At 43.9% G+C, this 22,089-nt stretch overlaps 2 protein-coding genes across 2 annotated transcripts in view; one reads left to right on the forward strand and one right to left on the reverse strand.

The window, feature by feature from the left end:
• Window positions 1-9,018, forward strand: part of oplah (5-oxoprolinase, ATP-hydrolysing) — a 34,849-nt gene extending 25,831 nt beyond the window's left edge. The window contains exons 22-27 of the mRNA XM_063003303.1: window positions 596-730; window positions 2,029-2,178; window positions 2,263-2,420; window positions 2,521-2,681; window positions 3,793-3,890; window positions 6,435-9,018. Coding sequence (XP_062859373.1) covers window positions 596-730; window positions 2,029-2,178; window positions 2,263-2,420; window positions 2,521-2,681; window positions 3,793-3,890; window positions 6,435-6,590 — 858 coding nt within the window. The 3' untranslated portion in view covers window positions 6,591-9,018. The remainder of the gene's footprint in view (window positions 1-595; window positions 731-2,028; window positions 2,179-2,262; window positions 2,421-2,520; window positions 2,682-3,792; window positions 3,891-6,434) is intronic.
• Window positions 9,019-13,220: 4,202 nt separating this feature from the next.
• On the reverse strand, window positions 13,221-18,275 carry foxh1 (forkhead box H1). Its single transcript, XM_063003900.1, has 3 exons — window positions 17,841-18,275; window positions 14,533-14,637; window positions 13,221-14,096 (listed from the first exon to the last, which is right to left on the reverse strand). Exons 1-3 carry the CDS (start codon window positions 18,273-18,275, stop codon window positions 13,221-13,223), a joined length of 1,416 nt encoding a protein of 471 aa, XP_062859970.1.
• Window positions 18,276-22,089: the final 3,814 nt, after the last annotated feature.

A 22,089-nucleotide genomic window follows, 5' to 3' on the forward strand; every position in this document is an offset into this window, starting at 1 on the left:
GCGAGCTTCTCTGGTCTCCCAAACTACGTTCGGTCACGAAAACACACGCGAGAAGTGACGAGAGGTTTGACGATACCACGTCCAAAAATGCACGTCAACACAAGTTTGTGCGCTGATGTGCAGCGTAAAAATCAAAGAGGAAAAATAAATGAATCCGAGTGGATTTGGCAACGTGAGCAGTACGGATTGTTCTATAGTGAGTTGGAGGGTAATAAATATTATTTGCAATGCAGCGTGGGTGTTCTGTAGAGAACGGTAAGGTCAGAAATACTGTAAAACTTGTGTGTGTGCTGATGTATTCTGTATATGTATAAACTATATTACGCCCCTGTCCCCTCGCACCGTATCCTGCGTTCTCATTGGCTGTTCGACACAGCGCTCGTTGCCATTCGGGCAACTCTGATCCAGATATCTGACATGCTAGAAATCGAGTTGTTGAGTAGTTCACACATAGCGACTGAGAGCCGAGTTTCGGTCGCCAAGCAAAAATCTGTCGTGTAGTGTGAACTAGGCGTAAGCAGTTGTTCTCCCACTGTTACCCATCAGTCCTTTCATCTTTCATCTTTCATCTCTCTCTCTCTCGCTTTAATTCAAGGGCAGCGCAGTGTTTGATTTCTCAGGAACAGGTCCCGAAGTTTGGGGGAACTGTAACGCCCCTCGCTCCATCACCCTCTCCGCCCTCATCTACTGCTTACGCTGCATGGTGGGACAGAGCATCCCACTCAACCAGGTACACACACACACACACACACACACACTCAGACACAATGCAGGAGACGGACAGCATGCCGGTAGGTCATTTCCCCTGGACGTGTGTAAGTGTAAGTATGTGGACGCCCGACCTTGCTGGACATGCACACCTGAACAGTACACATGACGTTAAAGCATCTGCGTGTGCACAGTCCTGCAGCGACGACGTCCTCCCACAAACGACTATGTTGCTATACGCCATGTGGCCAAAAGTAAGCGGACACCCATTTTTCCATCCTTTTTTGAGAGCTGACTCTGTGACTGAATGGGCACAAATTCCTACAGACATACTTAAGTCTTGTGAGAAGCCTTCTCAGAGGAGCGACTGTTGTTCTACCTGAATAGATCATAGAGGTCACTCTGTCTTAATATCGTTTGTTTTTTTTAAAACGGACGTCTTAACAAGCTCATAGTCAGGCGTCCGCTTACTTTTGGACAGTAGACATGACGTTAAAGCATCTGTGTGAGCCCAATCCTGCAGCGATGACGTCCTCCCACAAACGTCTATGTTGCTACACACCATGTGGCCAAAAGTAAGCGGACACCCATTTTTCCATCCTTTTTTGAGAGCTGACTTCGAAGTAAGTCTGTGGGAATTTGTGCCCATTCAGTCACAAAGTCTTGTAAGAAACCTTCTCAGAGCAGTGGCTGTTGTTCTACCTGAAAAGATCATAGAGGTCACTCTGTCTTAATATCGTTTGTTTTTACAATGGGACGTCTAACCAGCTCATAGTCAGGCGTCCGCATACTTTTCGGACGCTGTATCCGCTCCTAATGTAATGACCTTGCTGGACATCGATTTAGTCATGGCTTATTGGACCTTATGTCTCTCTCATTGCTGCCCTGAGGAGGGTTGGATCTCAGCCCGGTATCGCATGTGGAGAGACTGCTATCCGTGATTTGCCGCCCTCATGCGGGCACCTCGACCGGTCAGCGGAGGCCGCACTCACACCAGTGACGAGGCATCCTGTTTCAGTCCCTACAGACACGTGCAGGAACTGGGATGACGATTTCAGGCCTGGCCTGTGCGTCCAACATGAGCCTGACCTCACGAATGCTTTTTTTTTTTTTACTGAATGGGCAGCGATCCTCACAGTCACACTCCAATTTCATGCAGAGCATCATAACCTTGGACATCATAGTCTTGGCTAACTGAGAGCAGCTCCATATTAATGCTTGTAGTTTTGAAATATGATGTCCAACAAGCACATGATCGGGTGTCCACATACTTTTGGCCACACAGTGTATGTTGCTTATCTTCTGTTTTTTTTTCTCCAGGGCTGTCTGACCCCCATTAAGGTCATAATTCCTCCCGGGTCGATTCTGCAGCCGTCCCAGGACGCCGCGGTGGTCGGGGGAAACGTCCTGACCTCCCAGCGTGTGGTGGACGTCATCTTCCGAGCGTTCGAAGTGTGCGCCGCCTCGCAGGTCAGCGAACCTACGCTGATAAATGCGACGGATCCCGACAGGCGCATTCCAAAACCCTTATGGGAGGTTGCTTGTTCTTCCCAGGGCTGTATGAACAACGTCACGTTCGGCAGTGACCGGTGCGGTTACTACGAGACCGTGGGCGGTGGAGCCGGGGCCGGGCCGGGATGGAACGGGCGGAGCGGAGTCCACAGTCACATGACCAACACGCGCATCACCGACCCCGAGATCCTGGAAAAGAGGTCACTGTTCCACACGCATACACATCCACTGTGTGATTTTACACCTGCTTTATGGATTCTTTTTTTTTTATTGTGGTCTACTGTGTCCGGGACTGGTCAGGTATCCGGTGGTGCTGGAGCAGTTCTCTCTGCGTCCTGGTTCTGGAGGTGGGGGACGTTACCAGGGGGGTGACGGGGTGATCCGGAAACTTCTCTTCCGAGATAAAGTGATCCTGTCGGTGCTGACGGAGAGACGCGCAACACGACCGTACGGTTTACACGGTAATACCGACCAACCAGTTCTACCATCTATGTGCTTTAAAATTCTCATTATTTGAATTTGGAGGTCTCATAACTCACCTTTATCAAATTCCTGACGTGTGATTGGCCGGCACGTTTGTTCCTTCCTAATTACGATGAATAAATGACTGTACGATGAGCCAAAACATTAGGACCACCCACTTAATCCTGTCAGAACAGCACTGACCTGCTAGCTCAGCGGTTAAGCTGCTGCTGGTTCAAGCTCCATCGGTACCAGGTTGCCACTGTTGGACCCCTGAGCAAGTCCCGTAACCCTCAATTGCTTGAAATGGATCACAATTTGAATAGGAGCGTCTGCTAAATGTCCCAAAGTATTCCTGCCTTTGCGTCCAGTGTATACAAATGCTTTGTGACCTGAATGGGCACAAATTCCCACAGACATACTTCAAACTCGGCTGTTGTTCTACCTGAAAAGATCATACAGGTCACTCTGTTTTAAAACCGTTTGTTTTTGACATGGGACGTCTAACGCGCTCATGGTCAGGTGTCCGAATGCTTTTGGGACGCTGTATCTGCTCTTAATGTGCAGGGTCACATTAAGGGTCACTGCGACCCTGACCAGGATAAAGCCAGTGACGATGAAACATAGATGTAAGATGTTTTTAAAGGTGTGGCTGGAACTCGGCTTAGACAAGATCAGTCTGTGCGTTAGCACACTGTGTGCATATACAGCGTCCCAAAAGTATCTGGACGCCTGACCGTGAGCTTGCTGGACGTCCCCTTGCAAAAACTAGGGCGACCTCTGAGGAGGCTTTCCACAAGACTTTAAAGTGTGTCTGCAGGGATTTGTGCCCATTCAGTAGTACATACAGAGCTGATTTGTATGGCTGGGCACTGATGTTGGTCAAGAAAGCCTCATTGAATGTTCCATGTGGCTCTCTTCATGTCTTGCTTTGGGCACAGGGGGCCCAGTCATGCTGGAACATGCTGGAAAGGGTGTTCCCTAAACTGTTGCTGCAAGTTGGAAGCATATACGTGGCTGAAATACATGCATTCAGGAATTATAAGGCGTGTCCCAATACTTTTGTCCATATAGTGCTTTAATGTATTGAACAATGTGTGTGTGTATCAGGAGGACAGAGTGGATCAGCTGGACTGAATCTTCTCCACCGCGCTGATGGACGACTTTTAAACCTTGGAGCCAAGACCTCAGTGAGCCTTGAACCTGGGGTATGTGTGTGTGTGTGTGTGTGAGCATTCGTCAAAAGTATGTGGACACCGGAGCATGAGGTTGCTAGACGTTCCATTCCGAATCCACCCAACAGGCTTCACGATTCTGGATAGGCTTTGCACAGACTGTTGCAGTGTGTCTGTGGGGATTTGTGCCCATTCGGTCAAAAGAGCATTTATGCATCCAGGGCATATGGGGTCTGATCAGCTGCCCCAGTAGAGAGGGTTCTAACAAGACATGGAACTCATGAGGCAGATTATTTAGACGCTCTACTTACTAATTAGGGCAATTACGTCAGTGCAGTTTTAGCTTACTAAGCAAACGCACAGAGGTGGAGAGTAACGAATTACATTTACTCACGTTACTGTAATTGAGTAGTTTTTTGTGTATTTGTACTTTTTAAAGTAGATTTTACAACCAGTAATTTTACTTTTACTTAAGTATGTTTTGTATTAAGAATCGTAATGCGCTACATTTTAAATAAAACAAAACGCTAAAAAGATCGCGTCTGGGAAACTGCAGCTGCAGTGAATTCTGGGATGGAAAATAAACTGGTGCTAAAATAAAGGAGCTGTAATCTAGGTATAGAGGAGGGGGGGGCGATTTTAAAAGTTTAACATGTTTGGAGTTTGATGATTCGTTATTTGACAACATTGTCTGATGTGAAAGAACGGCAAAGTTTTGTCTTAAACATCTTGAAGGTTTTCTTTGGGTCATTTAGTGAAAGTCACAACACCTGTAACCTCGACTTGTTTTGAGTTATGAGTAGGGATGTCCCGATCCGATCTCAAAGATGGGGATCGGGGCCGATCGAGGCATTTTTTAACTGATCGGAATCGGCTTTACTAATGCCGATCATAACCCGATCTTTTGTTTTACGTCAGCGTGTCCGCTGTGTGGAAATAGTTTGAATTGGAAAGTGAATCACGTCCAGCAGTGAAGTGTGACGTCTGCGATGCGAGCGTTTCACGAGGCGGTGTAGAATTACTGTAGAATTTTACTGTTTATATGGTGTGTGAGTCCAGGATCACTCCGGTTTACAAAACAACGTAGTGATGCACTCGTTTAATAAAGAAATAAATACACGCTATATTCACATATTGTCGGGAGCAGAACACTTTATTAACTTCTTCTGTTACGGTACCGAATAGCGGACAGCTAGAGCCAAGCATGCGATTCCATGCACTATGGAAGCCCCAAAGGGTCAAAACACACTCACTTCGCATAGAAACGTCCATCAAACCATCGTCACAATACAAGCACTTTAAAAACTGGCTTTCCTTCATAACAAAAGAGCCTGTCCATTTTATTTTGGTATTCAGGTTTTACTGTAATGCTGTTAAGTAACTTTTATTCTTATATTCAAGTGAAGCTGCTACACAGATTTCTGTTCATTTTTAGTGCATCACTGGATTAAACAGATTTTTTTTCTTTGAATGTAAAGTTTAAAGTAAAACTGTAATTATCTCACTCATTTTGATTGATTTTGTAAAAATACAAAACATTAAGCAATAGCTTGGATGCAGCATTTTCCCCTTCAGCACTGCAGAGCTATTCAGGTGTTAAACATGTACACTGGATTAATCTGAATAACTGTAATGTACCTGAAGTGTGCACTGTGTGAACAGTATTATCCAGTTCTTATCTAGACAATATCTAGAAAATACAAGTATCGGTTTGAGACTCGGTATCGGATCGGGATCAAAATTAATAATCGGGAACAAAAATACGTGATCGGGACAGCCCTAGTTATGAGATTTGCAGTATGATGCTGTTTGGTATTTGTTAGTGATGAAAAGAAGGCTGCTCTATAGAATCCACAATTAATGCCGACTTCAGTGCTTATACAGTTTGAAAAAGTTTTATGGGACTAAAACGACACATTACACATCCCTAAATCTTTTAAATGTTGTATCAACATGTTTCTTCTATTATATTTGAATTAAAAACAACTATTGTGAGATTTATATCCACTCGTCATGTTTGCATTACACAGGAGAGACCCCCCCCCCTGCTGTTAAACAAGTAACTAAGTAAAGTTTACTCTGAGTACATTTTAAATGTTACTTTTTACTTGAGTAGATTTTTAGACTAGTAATTTTACTCATACTTAAGTAAAAATTCCTTAAAGTAATAGTACTTTTACTTGAGTACAATATTTTAGTACTTTTTCCACCTCTGCTGGCACGCCAGCTGACGCCTCCCTCCGTGTACCGAACATGGTTAAACTGTCCCTGACGAGCCTGAATTTACAAATAAACGACACTTGTGCACCTTTATACACATTAAACATCAATGAGAATTTATTTACATGTAAAAGAACTCCGATTCGCCCGCCGTGTTTGTCCGCGCTGAGGAACGTTATTCAGTCAGATCATCACTCAGGATTAAGGCGCCTCAGTAGGAGCATTTTAAGAGATCTAGGAATTTAGACACGCCCTCTTCTCGGGAGAGTAGGACGATGTAAAATGTGTCTGTGTAGAGAGAGAGCGAGGTTTTCAGACTGACCTATGATGTACACACATGGTCCCTTTCCGTTACAGGACCGGTTTGTTCTCCACTCTCCCGGAGGAGGAGGATACGGAAACGAGGATGAGGAGGAGAAGCATCCGCCGTCCACCAAACGTCAGTGCACCGGTCAGGTCTTCACCGAGAGGGGGAGTGTGTACGAGTACCGCCGAGCTCAGGAGAGTGTATGATCACAGACTGAACTGACCCCCCCCCCTCCTTCCCTCCACAGCTACATACACATACAAACGCTGGGTGCTATGAATTAGGAAAACCTCCAGGTACCTCAAAGATCAGCTTTACTCTCTGGGACTCCTGATCACAGCTGACTTGGGGTTAGACTTAACACTTGGATGCTTAGGAAACTTCTTAATTATATCAGTATATAGTATAATATCAAACTCATTCACCTTTTATCCTGGTCAGGGTCTTGGTTGGTCCAGTGCCACCCCAAGACACTGGGTGCAAGGCGGGAATACACCCTTGGCAGGGGCTTATGAGAAGTTTTTTACAGCCAGGATGACCTAAATCATGCAGGAGGTGGATTGGCTAGCCTAGGTGTAAAGATACTGTTCCCACTGCAATCCTGACCGGGACGAAGTGAGGAACGCAGAGCCGGACGTACACCCTGGCTAGGGTTCCGGTCTATGGCGTATGGAGAACATGCCAAAGTCCTTGCAGGCCAGGATGACCTAACGCATGACTTGCCCAGGTGTAATAACTGTGTGGTGCCTGACCCACTGCGATCTTGACCAGGATGAAGCGAGGAACGCGGGGCAGGGTGCCGGTCTATTGCAGGATGGAAGTTAATCAGAGTATTCAGGGAAGAAAAAGCATCCTGGCATGGGGAGAACATGTCAAAGTCCTTGCAGGCATTGATGGGAGACGGGGATGGAACCCAGATCCTCAGGACTCATGTCGATGTGCAGCACTCTATTAGCCTTAATGCACCAAACGTTATTACTTTACGTGCATCTACGTTTCCAGTCTGACACTGGTCAGGGTCACAGTGGGTCAAGTAGTCCTAAAAAAGCCAATGCACCTACTGGCATGTTTTCTAAGGGTGCTATAAACTTTGATTATGTTGGGAAAAGGGATCAAATAAAAAAACTGCATTTAATCTATTTAATAATAAACAGTTTATGAGTGGATGCTGCACAGCACCAGGGACCTGGAAACCTGGGTTCGAATCCTATGTGTATATGTATATTTATATATATATATAAGGAATTTTTAGTTAGGAATTTGGCATGTTCTCACCATGCCTCCTGCTGATTTCCTCTAGGTTCCTACGTTTCTACCCAACTTCCCCCAAACTACTTGTAGGTGGAGTTATAATCATTAATAATCACGTCATCCTTGTCAGGGTCACGGTGGGTCAGGAGTCCAGGAGTGGGTCAGTTAAAGCAGCCAATCCACCTGCATCTTTGGGAGGTAGGAGGTAACTAAAGCACCTGGAGATCTGCAGTAGATCTCGTTTATATTTTCAGAATTTAGCAGACGCCTTGAGGGCCTTGCTCAAGGGCCCAGCAGCAGCAACCTGGCAGTAGTGGGACTTGAACCAGCGACCTTCTGATTACTAGTCCTGTACCTTAACCACCAGGCTACAACTGCCTCATTTAACTATCTGAAACAGAAACGAATGTCTTTCTAACAAAACCATTAAATTTTGGGACGCAACTGTGCATGCCGGGGTTTCTTCTTACTGTTCAGCATCTACTGTACATTTGGACCCGTTTCGGGGGGGGGGGGCCTGCGCTTATCAGGAGCCTCCTGCCGAGGTGAATCGTCTTGTTCTCATCACACTCAGGAATCCATGAGGGTTCATCGCATCCGACCTTATTTACTGCCCAAACGACACTGTTCAGTTTAATTTATTCCTGGATCATCCTGATATCCAGCACCGAACCTTCAGTGCTTTTCAGGAGGGGGGGGCTGGAGCCTATCCCAGCTTTTCAATGGGCACAAGGCACACAGTAATCGCAGGGCAGACACACACACACACACCCATTCACCTATAGGGCAATTCAGTGTCTCCAATTAACCTGGCTGCGTGTTTGTACTGTGGGAGGAAACCCACACTGATACGGGGAGAACATGCAAACTCCACACAGAAAGGACCCGGACCGCCCCGCCTGGGGATCGAACCCAGGACCTTCTTCCTGTGAGGCGACAGTGCTACCCACTTAGCCACCGTGCCGCTCGTTGTCCAAACATCAAAGAGGAAAAAAAACGGCCTCCTAATTCCACATTACTAATTATGATTGACTGCAGCTCATGTAAATAAGGTTAGTTCGACATTAAAAAGAAACCTGGAACAGACCGGAAAACCCAAAGTATCACCTCATTCTGAGAGGAGATTGATCCGGACGGCAGATCCCGGTCCAATAACCTTCTAAAAAAAACTAAAACAAGGGAGTTGGAACACACACAGCACTGTCCACAGTTGATGGGTTGAAAGAAGCAGCCTCCTGCACAACCAGCACATGAAGGACGTTTGTCTTCCAGCAATTCAGACACAGCAGAAGTATTTTGAATCCCAGAATAATATGGAATACGGGACACGTGTGTTACAGCAGCACTGCATGACCTGTAACATTAAACATGCCTCTAAACGTGTGATGCTTTATCAAACGCTTTGATCTGTGACCTGGGTTCCTTCTGCTCTGCATCACTGCACCCCCGCTGTCATTTACCCCCCTGTACCTCAGATTTACACCCCTCCGTGCCTCCTCTTCTCAGTCCTGGTGTGTATTTAAACAGATAAAGGTCATCAGTACTCGCGTCACCGTTTCATACTTGCATGCAGAGATGTGACGACCGTTCTAGCACATTTACCGAAAATTGTGGACACCCTTAATCGAAGGCACCCTTATTTGTCATTATACATATACAGGCGTACAGTACGATGAAATTCTGGGGTCAGTGCGGGGTCAGCCAATGTACGGCGCCTCTGGAGCACAGGATTAAGGGCCTTGCTCGAGGGCCCAACAGTGGCTGCATGGCAAAGCCTGGATTCAAACTCTCAACCTTTTGATTGATGGCTCAAAGCTCTACCCACTAGGCTACCACTGTCCTGTGCTAATAATGCTAATAAATGTAAAAATCTTATACAATTAGTTGTGGCAACAGTTTAGGGAAGTCCATTTTTGTGGTCGTGGGTACAAAACAAGCACATCCGATTGAACTTTGACATTCCCCTGATGATATCCGCTTTGATGATTTCCTAGACTTTCCAATTGTAATGCTTTGTGTCAGTCTTTGGTGTATAAATAGGGTCAGTTTTACTGCACCCCAACTAGGCATAACATTATGACCACCTTCCTAATATTGTGTTGGTCCCCATTTTGCTGCCAAAACAGCCCTGCAATCAGAACCAGCATGAACTTCTTCAGCAGTTTGAGCTACAGGAGCTCGTCTGTTGGGCCCATGACCCTGTCGCCGGTTTACGACTGTTTCTTACTTGGACCACTTTTGATAGATACTGACCACTGCAGACCGGGACACACCCCACAAGAGCTGCAGTTTTGGAGATGATCTGAGCCAGTCGTCTACAATCACAATCTGTCACTCAGATCCTCATGCATTTAAGGATAAAATGTTCACTCGCTGCCTAATATATCCCCCCCACTAACAGGTGCCGTGATGAAGAGACTATCAGTGTTATTTACTTCACCTCTCAGTGGTCATAATGTAATGCCTAGTTAGTGTACCGATCACCACATCAATGCTCATCTAACAGAAGGTAACTGTACCTGCTGCCCCAAATAAATCAACCCCCCCCAAAAAAAAAAAAACACTCACAATTTTAAAAAGGTCAAACTTTTATATTTACACATTTAGCAACAGTCACGTCGGCATAAAACGATCATCATATGCATCTTATACCAAGCAAACGTAGAAAACAATGCTGAACACACACAAGTCCCTGATTTACCTCAATAATAACAGAAGTACGAAGGAAAAAAACACTTCTGCACAAAGTTGGTTATTCAATGTGACATCCTGATGGGAGAAATGTTCGTCTGTCCTGTTTTATTCATTTCTATTAATGTAAACGTTCAAAACATCAAGAACTGCAAGAGTAAACAGTTCCTGAGCAGCCATGGGGATTAAAAATCACTAAGAAAATTAAAACAAGAAGTCATGATGATTATTTATATCTAAAGCAATACTGCACGGTATCATATAATTCCGTTTTAACCTGTTTATAGAAATGAAGCAAAAAATAGACCAAACCATGTACAAAAGTCCATCCTATGACTAATTCACTTATAGAGATTCAGCACTATATAGTTACAGGACTGGACATGGTTTGCTAAAAGTGCTACACGCTTCCGATTGTCCCTGCAAAACATACAAAATGTCACTAGCGCAGATTTAAATGTATGTAAAAACACACACCAGGCTTTTTATTACCTATTATCATCTATTAATGAGCGTGTCCGCTGGTGCAGCCTAGTGAAGCCGACCAAAATGCTACACAGCGGCCCGAAATTCTCCAGATTTTTAGTTTTTAGTTAATCGAAGGCAAAAACAGACTAAACTATTTGCTTAAACAGCCTGTCTGAGGTGTTTATTGTTTATATACTTTGAAAATCTCTGGATCGCAGCTATAAACGGGGCTGAAAATGCTACACGCTTTAGTTTGCCAAATAAATCCACAAATACATTTTCTATAAACGCGACACTTCAGATTTGTTGCATAGCTGTAAATGTTACAGAAGATTTATTTAGCGTGTTTAAGAGTAAACTGCCACAATGTGGAAAAATCACGTGCTTTAATGGCTCCAAACTTATTTCCAGATTCACCTAAACAAATTAGAAGTATTTCTACTATGAGGATCCGATTAAACCCACCCAGACCTCCCCACTAATGAACTGAAGGACACACACACACTCAGGATCAGGATCTATCTGCATGAATAGTCCATCCCATGCAGAGATAAAGTTTCCCTGAATAGTTCAGGAGATTGTCGACTAACGACCAGCCATCAACATGCAGATGCAGCGGCACCAACGTTCTCCCAAACCAAACCAGGAAGGGGGGGGCGCAGAGAGGGGGGGATGGGGGTGCGAGTGCGCTCCCCTGGAACCCGTATGACCCGCACCATCCATCAGGTCAGCATAATGAGCTCTAATAGCGGATCAATAGCAGTGCTGTTTACAGTAGCCTTGCGGCCACGTGTGGTATTTAGCAAACAGGTTAGCGTGTAGCATTTTGGCACCGAGCGTTTACATTTTACTGCCGCTGTAGAATGTAAAGCGCCTCACAGACTCGGCACGTAACTCAGACTCTTCAGGCTGATAAACATGAATGAGTATGTGAGTTAGAACCAGTTCTTTAAAGTGTTTAGCATCTAAAACTTCTGCAAATGAGATCTAGTCAACCTAGAAACTATTGAGGTAGGTAGCGTCAGAGCCCAAAACATTAAAAGCATGTAAACGTGACTTAAATACCCTGTTTAACACCTACAATGACACTCAAAGGTCAGAGGTCGACATTCAAAACACTTAAAAACATTTTTTTTTTAATTGAGTGCAAACTCTCAGTGCAAAGGCTTCGATTGTCATCGCTCTGTAAAGCTATTCAAGGTTTATCAGTAAATACAAACAATTAAAGCTGCAGTATGTAACGTTTGGGGATTTGGGGACCTCTCTGGTACAACTTTGTATTGCAAGCAACTTGCAAATCCGCAAAATTTGCAAGTCAAACATCTGAGATACACCGATCAGCCATAACATTAAAACCACCTCCTTGTTTCTACACACACTGTCCATTTTATCAGCTCCACTTACCAAATAGAAGCACTTTGTAGTTCTACAATTACTGACTGTAGACCATCTGTTTCTCTGCATGCTTTGTTACCCCCTTTCATGCTGTTCTTCAGTGGTCAGGACCACCACAGAGCAGGTATTATTTAGGTGATGGATCGTTCTCAGCACTGCAGTGACACTGACATGGTGGTGGTGTGTTAGTGTGTGTTGTACTGCTGGAGTTTTTAAAAACCTCACTGTCACTGCTGGACTGAGAATAGTCCACCATCCAAAAATATCCAGCCAACAGCGCCCCGTGGGCAGCGTCCTGTGACCACTGATGAAGGTCTAGAAGATGACCGACTCAAACAGCAGCAATAGACGAGCGATCGTCTCTGACTTTACATCTACAAGGTGGACCAACTAGGTAGGAGTGTCTAATACAGTGGACAGTGAGTGGACACGGTATTTAAAAACTCCAGCAGCGCTGCTGTGTCTGATCCACTCATACCAGCACAACACACACTAACACACCACCACCATGTCAGTGTCACTGCAGTGCTGAGAATCATCCACCACCTAAATAATACCTGCTCTGTGGGGGTCCTGACCATTGAAGAACAGCATGAAAGGGGACTAAAAAGTATGTAGAGAAACAGATGGACTACAGTCAGTAATTGTAGAACTACAAAGTGCTTCTATATGTAAGTGGAGCTGATAAAATGTACAGTGAGTGTAGAAACAAGGAGGTGGTTTTAATGTTATACTATAACTGAACAGCGACGTCTGCATTTTTGTGGCCTTTTTTCTGACTAATAATTCAACTTCTTTAACAGCAAACATCAAGTACTGCAGCTTTAACGTAAACATTCGTGAATTAAACGCTTGTTCACATTTAAGACACTGAGGTAAAGGCACCATCTCTATATTGCACCAAATCTTTAACAAAGAATTCTATTTTTTGTGATTTAGTAGAATTAGAGTTAAAAACTATGAGAAGCACCGATTAATTAAAGTAAGAAAACCAGGTAGTGTTAAAAACGTGACGCCGTTTGACGCCTTTGCTAGGAGTACTTGGTAAACGGCGTCCCGTACTGATTCAGCGGCTGGTGCACGTCAAACACACTCTTGTTGGGCGGAACCGACTGCAACATGCTGTCCAAGTCCATCAGCAGGGGCGGAGCCTGTAACGAGACGTGTCCACTGGGTAAAAGCGGCCAGTAAGAATGTCCGCCGAAGTGATTGGGTGCGATGTGATGACCGTAGAACGGAACCGACCCGAGCGGGACGAAAGGACTCGGGTTGAAGCGCATGCTGGGCGGGGCTACGGCGTTAGGGGGCGTGTACTTGGCGTACGAAGTGGGCAGTTCCCACGGGGGCGGAGCCGAACCTCGCTTCGCGATCTTGTTCGGCGGGAAATAATCGTCTGCTCTGTGATGCCCTCTGTCCGTCCCACGTTTCCTCACGTCGATGCGCGTCATCCCTCGCCAATCTTCGTCCGACGATGAAGACGACGCGGGACTGGCCGAACTCGCAGACGCGCTCCGGTTGGACCACGAATACCGAGGACACGGTGAATGCGAGTTAGGCTCCGCCCCCCATCCATCACTCCGCCCTCTGAGATTCTCAGTCGGCCGTAAGCTGTGCAGGAGAGAATCTATCGCGAACGACGAGTCCAGTTTAGGACGATAAAGATCGTCCGGCGCGGGGGAGGAACGTCGTGTCGGCGGCTCGGTGGGTTTGGTGGGCTCCGTCTCATTCTCCCGAGAGATTGGGGCGTGTCCCTGTAGTATGTAAGGAGCGAGATCCTGGGCGAAAACGGTCTCGTCTTGTCTGGATACGGCCGTGTTCTGCCTCTTCAGAAGCTCTAGAGGAACCCGGCTCACCTCCACCGCCCAGAAGTTCCCTTTTCCCTGAGGCTTCCCCGGATCCTTCAGCACCTACGGAGAGATGTAACACGGGGGCTTGAGAAGTCAGCCAAAAACTTTGAGCCCGAACTATAATTCAGATTAATATCAAGTCCAGGAGCTTTTAAAATTAAAATCTAGCTGCAAGTTCTAAAAAGCTAAAACTGAACTTGATTCTTCCAGTGACACATGATCCAAAATGGTCTAATAAGAATCGGTAACATGGTCATCCTCGTTTTCTGAACTAAAACAAATAAGGAAGATTTAGGTGAGAAGAAAGGTTGCTGGTTCAAGCCCCACTATTGTCAGGTTGCCACTTTTAGACCCCTGAACAAGGCCCTTAATTGCTTTATCTATTTATTGTTTGTTTATTGGTTTAACACCATGTCAACATACTGGTTACATTCATGGCAGGATCACTGAATATTTTCAAATATGCGTTACATCGAGTACCCCAGATCGTGCTCACCTTGATGAAGCAGTCGTAGGAGGACAGGTTGTGCCGTACCGAATCTCTCCACCCCTTGTAGTTCCCTTTGAAGAACGGAAAGAGCGTGCTGATCTCCTTCAGGATCTGAAAAACCAAACGTGAGCAAGAAATTGGTCTCAAAAGCCTTATAGAAGATTTATGGTGCATTACAAACCAGCAAAAGTTGTTAAAATCAACAGCGCATTAGTAATTGAATCATTTGAATAATGTGGGATTTTCCTCACTTCAGAACTTTTAGTTTTTTAGTTTAAGTCATATACTTAAAATTGACTTGATGTTTGTTTGTTTATATATATATATAATCCACAAGGTTTTGGAGTGTCTATGGTAGTCTGTGCCCATCCAGTTAAGAGAGCATTTGAGGGACCAGGCACTAATGTTGCATAAAAGGATTTCAATGTCAATAGTTTACATACAGCAACTTTATTCATTTTGTGCTGTATGTCATTTTATAATGTTCTTCTAATTCCTCATTAGAAATAATGACTACACATACAGTGGCTACTTCTCTGTGCCCATATAAATGGGACTAGTTTAACTGCTCTATCAGATTCAGCCAGAAGTATCACAAAGGAAGGAAGTCTAGGAAGCTCTGTACAGAACACAGAGGGGATTTAGTGTCCTCAAAGGTCAGGAGAAACCCAAACTGTCACCATACACTAGAACACAGTGTCAGCCCTATTAAAATGGGTTTGATCCCTGGAACTCACTGTCTGTACAAAGTTGGACATGTATTTTTCCCTAAGCATGCAGAAGGTGGATTGGCTTCTCTAAATTGCCCCTCAGGCATAAACAAATGAAATTGTGTTGGTCTGCAATAAATCCCGGTGTATTCCCTCCCTGCAAGTGTTTTAAGGTGGCACACGCACACACACAGTGACCCTGATCAGAATGCTCATTTAAAATAAATAAATGAGTTTCTGTGGTGTGCAGGGGTCATAATGTCGGTCCTTACTTTCACTCCTCCACCTTCATCCTTCATCCTTATCACTCCACAACTCCAGTTTTACTCCCCAACACCAAACATGGAGTGTGCAAGTGTGTAGGTGTGGCATGCAGTCACCCACTCCACATCTAAACATGCAACACATACTTTTGCTAATTTAATAGACTTTTTGGCCTGTCGGGAGTTTTTCTTGCCACTGGCGCCCTTGGGTTGCTCAACGGTGGTTTTTGGTCTGTCGGTCCTGGATTCTGTAAAGCTGCTTTGAGACAATAACTATAGTAAAAAGCGCTATACATTTGAACGGATTTGAGATACATTAACCACAATGTTCAAAGGACCTCAATCATCTTTAAAAATGGTTGAGATATATCAACATGGCAACCTGATGCTAATTAGTTAGGTTTTTAAGCTACCACACGTCTCGTGGTAAGCAAGGTATGTTTAGAACATAATAAATTACAAAAACAGTCACTATAAACCATTCAGACTGTTATAAGCATTTGACGTGGTCACCTGCTGTCCAGTGGACTCTTTAAACTCTAATTAAATATGGAGTCCATTGGTGACTTTGATAGTTTGGAGGAATTGGTCAATGCGCGTTTGGACCCCAATTATTGCCAAACAAAGTAAATTCATTTACATTTTCGGCATTTAGCGGACGCTTTAATCCAAAGCGACTTACAGTAGTGACAGTTTACAGTCTAAGCAATTGAGGGTTAAGGGCTTAACAGTGGCAACCTGGCAGCAGTGGGGTTCGAATTCGCGACCTTGTGATTACTAGTCCAGTAGCTTAACCACTAGGCGAGGGGGTTCAGAGCCTATTCTAGCTTTTCAGTGGGCGCATTGTGGTTAATGTATCTCAAATCACAGTAACACCCTGGACAAGACGCCTGTCTTTGGACTGTGGGAGGAAACCGGAACCCACACGGACAAGGGAAGAACATGCAAACTCCACACAGAAAGGACCCGGACCGCCCCGTCTGGGGCTCGAACCCAGGACCTTCTTGTTGTGAGGCGACACTTAGCCACCGTGTCGTAATAAATAATTGGTTAATAATAAACTGGTTTAAAAATTAATTTTCCACCTGTCAGCTGAATGTCAGCTGAAACGATCACACTGATTACGTTGAAATACTCAAAATGTGAACAGTCACATATTCAAATACCAAAAATACTAAAGAGCACAAAGTAACTGATTCTTACTGCAACGATTAAAACTCTTCGAGGAGAGGAAGAGGGAATCCAAACCGGTGGCATCATCATGTCTATACTGAGGAATATTTTCCAGGATTCCTTTTCCAGGATTTTTCCTCTGGAAGATCCAGGTACAGTGATGCTAGTGGTCCAGTTTTCTCTGGATTGTTTCCTTTCTCAAATGGTTTTGAGGGGAAAACATGAACTTTTAACACTGAAGTTCCACCAGCTGACAAGCTGAACCAGTTTTACTACGATCTAAAATATGTATAAACTGTATATCCATACTTGCAAAGAAGCTGAACTCCTTTGTGCATGGATGCTTGAGGATCTTCTGTGTGATGGAACACACACTCAGAAATGGAAGTATTTAAACGTATAACTTTTGTAGCATTAATGTAAAAGTTCAAGATCACATCATGAACCAATAAACTGAAGGTACAAAAGATGCTCAATCATTTTTGTGAGCCATTTACTGGTTGTTTCATCTAAAGTTATTAATATAAACTAAAGACAAGTTCAGAAAGTCAAACCATGCCAGAATATTTAATGCATAATTAAAATATGAACCGCTAGACTTGGGAATGCAACATTTCTTTAATTTCATTTCTTTAGCCTAATTTTACTCTGATACATTATTTAGTTATGTATGTATTTACTTATTAGGATTTTAACGTCATGTTTTACACTTTGGTTACAATCATGACAGGAACGGTAGTTACTTGTTACACAAGATTCATCAGCTCACAAACTTATAATCAAACAGTCATGGACAATTTAGAATCTCTAATTCATCTCACTTGCATGTTTTGCAAACTCCCCACAGAAAGCACCCGGACCGCTCCGCCTGGGAATCGAACCCAGGACCTTCTTGCTGATTACATTTTCGGCATTTAGCAGACAGGCATTTTATCCAAAGCGACTTAGTTATGACTGAACACAATTTTGAGCAATTGAGGGTTAAGGGCCTTTCTCAGGGACCCAACAGTGGCAACTTGGCGGTGGTGGGGTTTGAACCGGCAACCTTCTGATTACTAGTCCAGTACCTTAACCACTGAGCTATCACTGCCCTTTAAATAAAACTGAATATGCAATTAAACACTAATTGTATGTGTTGTGTTCTAGCTCACTTAATCCCAAATCTTACCTGAGACAGGGTGAGTTTTTTCTGGGGTGAGTTCTGGATGACCATGGCGATCATGGCCAGGTAGGAGTAGGGCGGTTTCGGGTAGCGCTGGTAGTTCTTCTTCTTGCCGGCGTTGGGCGCCCAGTCTCCGTCCTGCTGATCCGCGGAGATCCGGCGGGGCGCAGCGTTCGGAGCCCCGTGATTCAGTCCAGCCCGATCATCAACCACCAGTCCGGGCACTGGTTTCTCATCAGGACCGGTTAACTGGGATAAGACGCTCCCGATTGCGCCGCCGCTTTGCGTCAGAACTCCATCCATGACCGCGGAGCGATGGCGCAAACTTCCCTCGGCGGTCCCGGTGCACCGCGGCGAGATCGAGCTCTGTAGCCGGGCTGCCGGTTCCGTGTGCGGGCTGAGCGCACCGCGCCACCCCACTCCTCCCCGGAGCTTTGTCATGCTGATAATGATGACCGAGAGGAGGTCGAGGCTCCACGTCCCCGATGTCTGAGGGAGCAAACAATTAACAGTTTCGCGTCAATCCCGCTGTGTAAATGCAGGGGGCAACTATCAGCTCCTTATAGAAGGGGGGTGGGATGGATGGGGGATGGACTGGGACCCGGCACTGAAACCCAAAAAGTGCATTAACATTAAAATCCATGAGGCTGGAATCTTTTGAAGTATTGTATGAAAACATCAACATGTGGAATAATAAACATCTCATTTAATTCAGCAGATCTGTTCCACGATTATAAACCTGGAGAACCTTCACATGCTTAAGAACAACAAGGTCTGAGATCCTAGTGATTCTTACTTCTCTATTTGAGAAAAGAGGGACAGTAAAGCACCAGAAAATCTCCATCAGGCCAAAATCTATATTAGTTTAGATTATATATAATTAGTTTTTATCTTCCTTCTCAAAAAGTGTCAATGTGGACCAGTAAATGGACCTGGAAACGTCCCAGTAAGTCACAAAAGTATTTAATCAGGTATTTATTTCAGTAATAAGACCAATTATTAACAGCACGATCATGCACCACAGTAAGACAGACTGAAACCCTAATAAAACATCTCCATGTTTAAGAAGAACCTCAACACCTGAGCATAATAAACATCTCATTTAATTCTGCATTCAATTCAACCGATCAGTTCCACAATTATAAACCTGGAGAACCTTCACATGCTTAAAAACATCAAGGTCTGAGATCCTAGTGATTCTTACTTCTCTATTTGAGAAAAGAGGGACAGTAAAGCACCAGAAAATCTCCATCAGGCCAAAATTGGTCTATCAAATAATCAAAACATCAATGCAAGCATGATAACTCAGCTGAGAGTTCTCAATATAAACAAATTAATTAAGAGCAGTAATGAGACCAATCATTAACAGCATGATCATGCACCATAACAAGACAAATTAAAATCCTAATGAAACATCTCCATGTTCAGGAAGAACATCAACACCTGAGTATAATAAACATCTCACTGATTCATATTTTCCTCTTCAACAAAGTGCCAACGCATTCGTACCTGCCGGGGCAAAACACCCCGAACCGTTCACACTCCCACCCCCCTGTTTTACATGCTGACAGTTTGCTTACAGTGAGCGCTGATAAGTATTGAAATGAAGCCATCGGAATCACCGGGGGAGGAAAGGGGGTCTGATCTCAAACCATGCATGACAGAAACTGCTGGTTTTAGGGACGGGAGGGAAAAAAATAGATGCAGGATTGTGGTTTCGCTCAATAAACAAAGAAATGGAATATACACGGGTAATAAACATTAGGAGATTAAAGCAGCTTTAATAACAGATAATAAACTGTAGATCATGTGCAAGATGTTTGCACAGCTTTAAATGTGTATATAAATAATGTTTTATGAATAAAAAGGCATTCATGTAAAACATTTAGGTAAAAATATTGAAATGCTTTGCCAATGTATGTTTTTAAGGTTTAAAAAGGCGTATTTAAAAAAAGTGTCATGTTTTTTCCTGCAAATTGTGAGCAAAGTACCTTAATATATGTACATAAACAACAGTATTTGTGGCACGTGTATAATTTGGACACCCAGTAAAGTCACAGAACTTGTTAGGCCCTAATTGACTCGTTAGAACTCATTAGGTCAAGAATCGTCATTATGAACCGTTAGCTCATAACAAATCCATAAATCCATAAAGTTGTGCCAACACTCAACAACCGTGTGCCCGTCTGTGCAGTGAACCGAAGACACAAAAGTGGTGATAAATCATTTATTTTCTTTAATGCGGCACAAACCTTAACATAAACTTGGGCCCTAAATTTTTTACTAACATGCATGCACACAAGGACATTAATTCGGGACACAGCCGTCAGCCCCAGCGTGCTCTGTAATGTGGTGCTAACGTCCGAGTGTCTCCTCTCTCAGCAAGCCAGTGAAAACACACACTGGGACTCACACTGTGAGGCTAAAAGTTACACTTATTACCCCCCACCACACACACACCCACCCACCCAGGGATTTAGGGCTTTAGAACAGAGCTAAATATCACAGTGAGGAGGAGAAGTGGAGCAGTTTCAATCAGGAACGAAGAGACACACAAAACATCACCTGAGAACAAACCAGGATGGCTGAGACACTTGGGTGGGTGGACAGAAGAGTGAGCAAGAGAAAGATTTTGGATGTTTTAAGTTAGTGTTGTAAAACACAAATAAAGGAAGAATATAATCACAAAAGTAGAGAAAGAAGCTCTAAGAAACTTTGGGAGAAAAAAAGCTAGATAGCTAGATCACTTTATTAATCCCAAAGAGAAAGTCAGTTATTACAGCAGGTATGTTAAAGTAAAACAAAAGTATTTATGGTGAGTATTACTGTACAAGACTTTGTAGGTGAATAAATAGAATAAATAAATGTAATATGTAATATAATAAACTATTATGAAATAGGTGGGTCATGCTTCATGAGTCCTGATAGTAGTTCAGTGTACTATGATGTCCTGGCACATCATTTACGGCATTTAGCAGACAATTTTATCCAAAACGACTTACAGCACTGCGACAGTATACTGTCTAAGCAAGTGGAGGTTGAGGGCTTTGCTCAAGGGCCCAACAGTGGCAACCTGGCAGTGGTGGGGCTTGAACCATATAGAAGCACTTTGTAGTTCTACAATTACTGACTGTAGTCCATCTGTTTCTCTGCATGCTTTTTTAACCTGCTGCTTTCACCCTGTTCTTTAATGGTCAGGACCCCCACAGAGCAGATATTATTTAGGTGGTGGATGATTCTCAGCACTGCAGTGACACTGACATGGTGGTGTTGTGCTGGTATGAGTGGATCAGACACAGCAGCGCTGCTGGAGTTTTTAAACACCTCACTGTCACTGCTGGACAGAGAATAGTCCACCAACCAAAGATATCCAGCCGACAGCGCCCCATGGACAGCATCGTGTGACCACTGATGAAGGTCTAGAAGATGACCAACTCAAACAGCATATATATATATATATATCCTAGTGGTTAAGGTACCAGACTATTATTCGAAACGTCACTGGTTCAAGCCCCACCACTGCCAGGTTGCCACTGTTGGGCCCTTAAGGCCCCAATCAATCAATTGCTCAGACTGTGTACTGCCACAGTACTGTAAGTCGCTTTGGATAAAAGCGTCTGCCAAATGCCAAAAATGTAATAATAAAATAATAATAATAATACAAGCATTCCAGCAGGTGGACTGCCCACATTAAGCTGTCCTTAGGCGTGAGTGAGTAAGTAGATGGAAGTGTGAAATGTCCTGATGGATCAACACCATGTACAAAGTGTTTCCAGGTAAGATTCAATTCTGTGTTTGTAAATAAAACATTTTAGCAGCTTTTTAATGGATATAAAAGACAAAATAACAAGAAGAAAATATTTTAAAGAGAAATAGAAGAATTGTGTGAATAAAAACAGTAAAAAATAAAAGGTAAGAAATAGTTTTATTACGCAAAACTGGGTTGTTCAGTTCAGTTATATTCAGTATCACGAGGTGATGAGTTCAACTCACAGGAATCAGAGTAGCAGCATAAACAGGAAGGTGTGTAGCTGATCAATAAACACGCAGTCCAGGGGCTCTTAGTTCCTATCCAAAAAATAATCCTACCCAAACTAGATACAGTGACGTCACTGGTCCACTTTTTTTTTGTAATAGATTTTGTAAGGAGGAAAACAAACCGCACAATTTTGCCCAAATGTGAAGAGCACGTTTGCCACCACATCTGAACACAGAACCAGTGTGCAGGACGAACAGCTTCCTTCAGGATCCAAAC

Source organism: Trichomycterus rosablanca, chromosome 10, assembly GCF_030014385.1.
Source record: "Trichomycterus rosablanca isolate fTriRos1 chromosome 10, fTriRos1.hap1, whole genome shotgun sequence".
Classification (NCBI taxonomy): domain Eukaryota; kingdom Metazoa; phylum Chordata; class Actinopteri; order Siluriformes; family Trichomycteridae; genus Trichomycterus; species Trichomycterus rosablanca.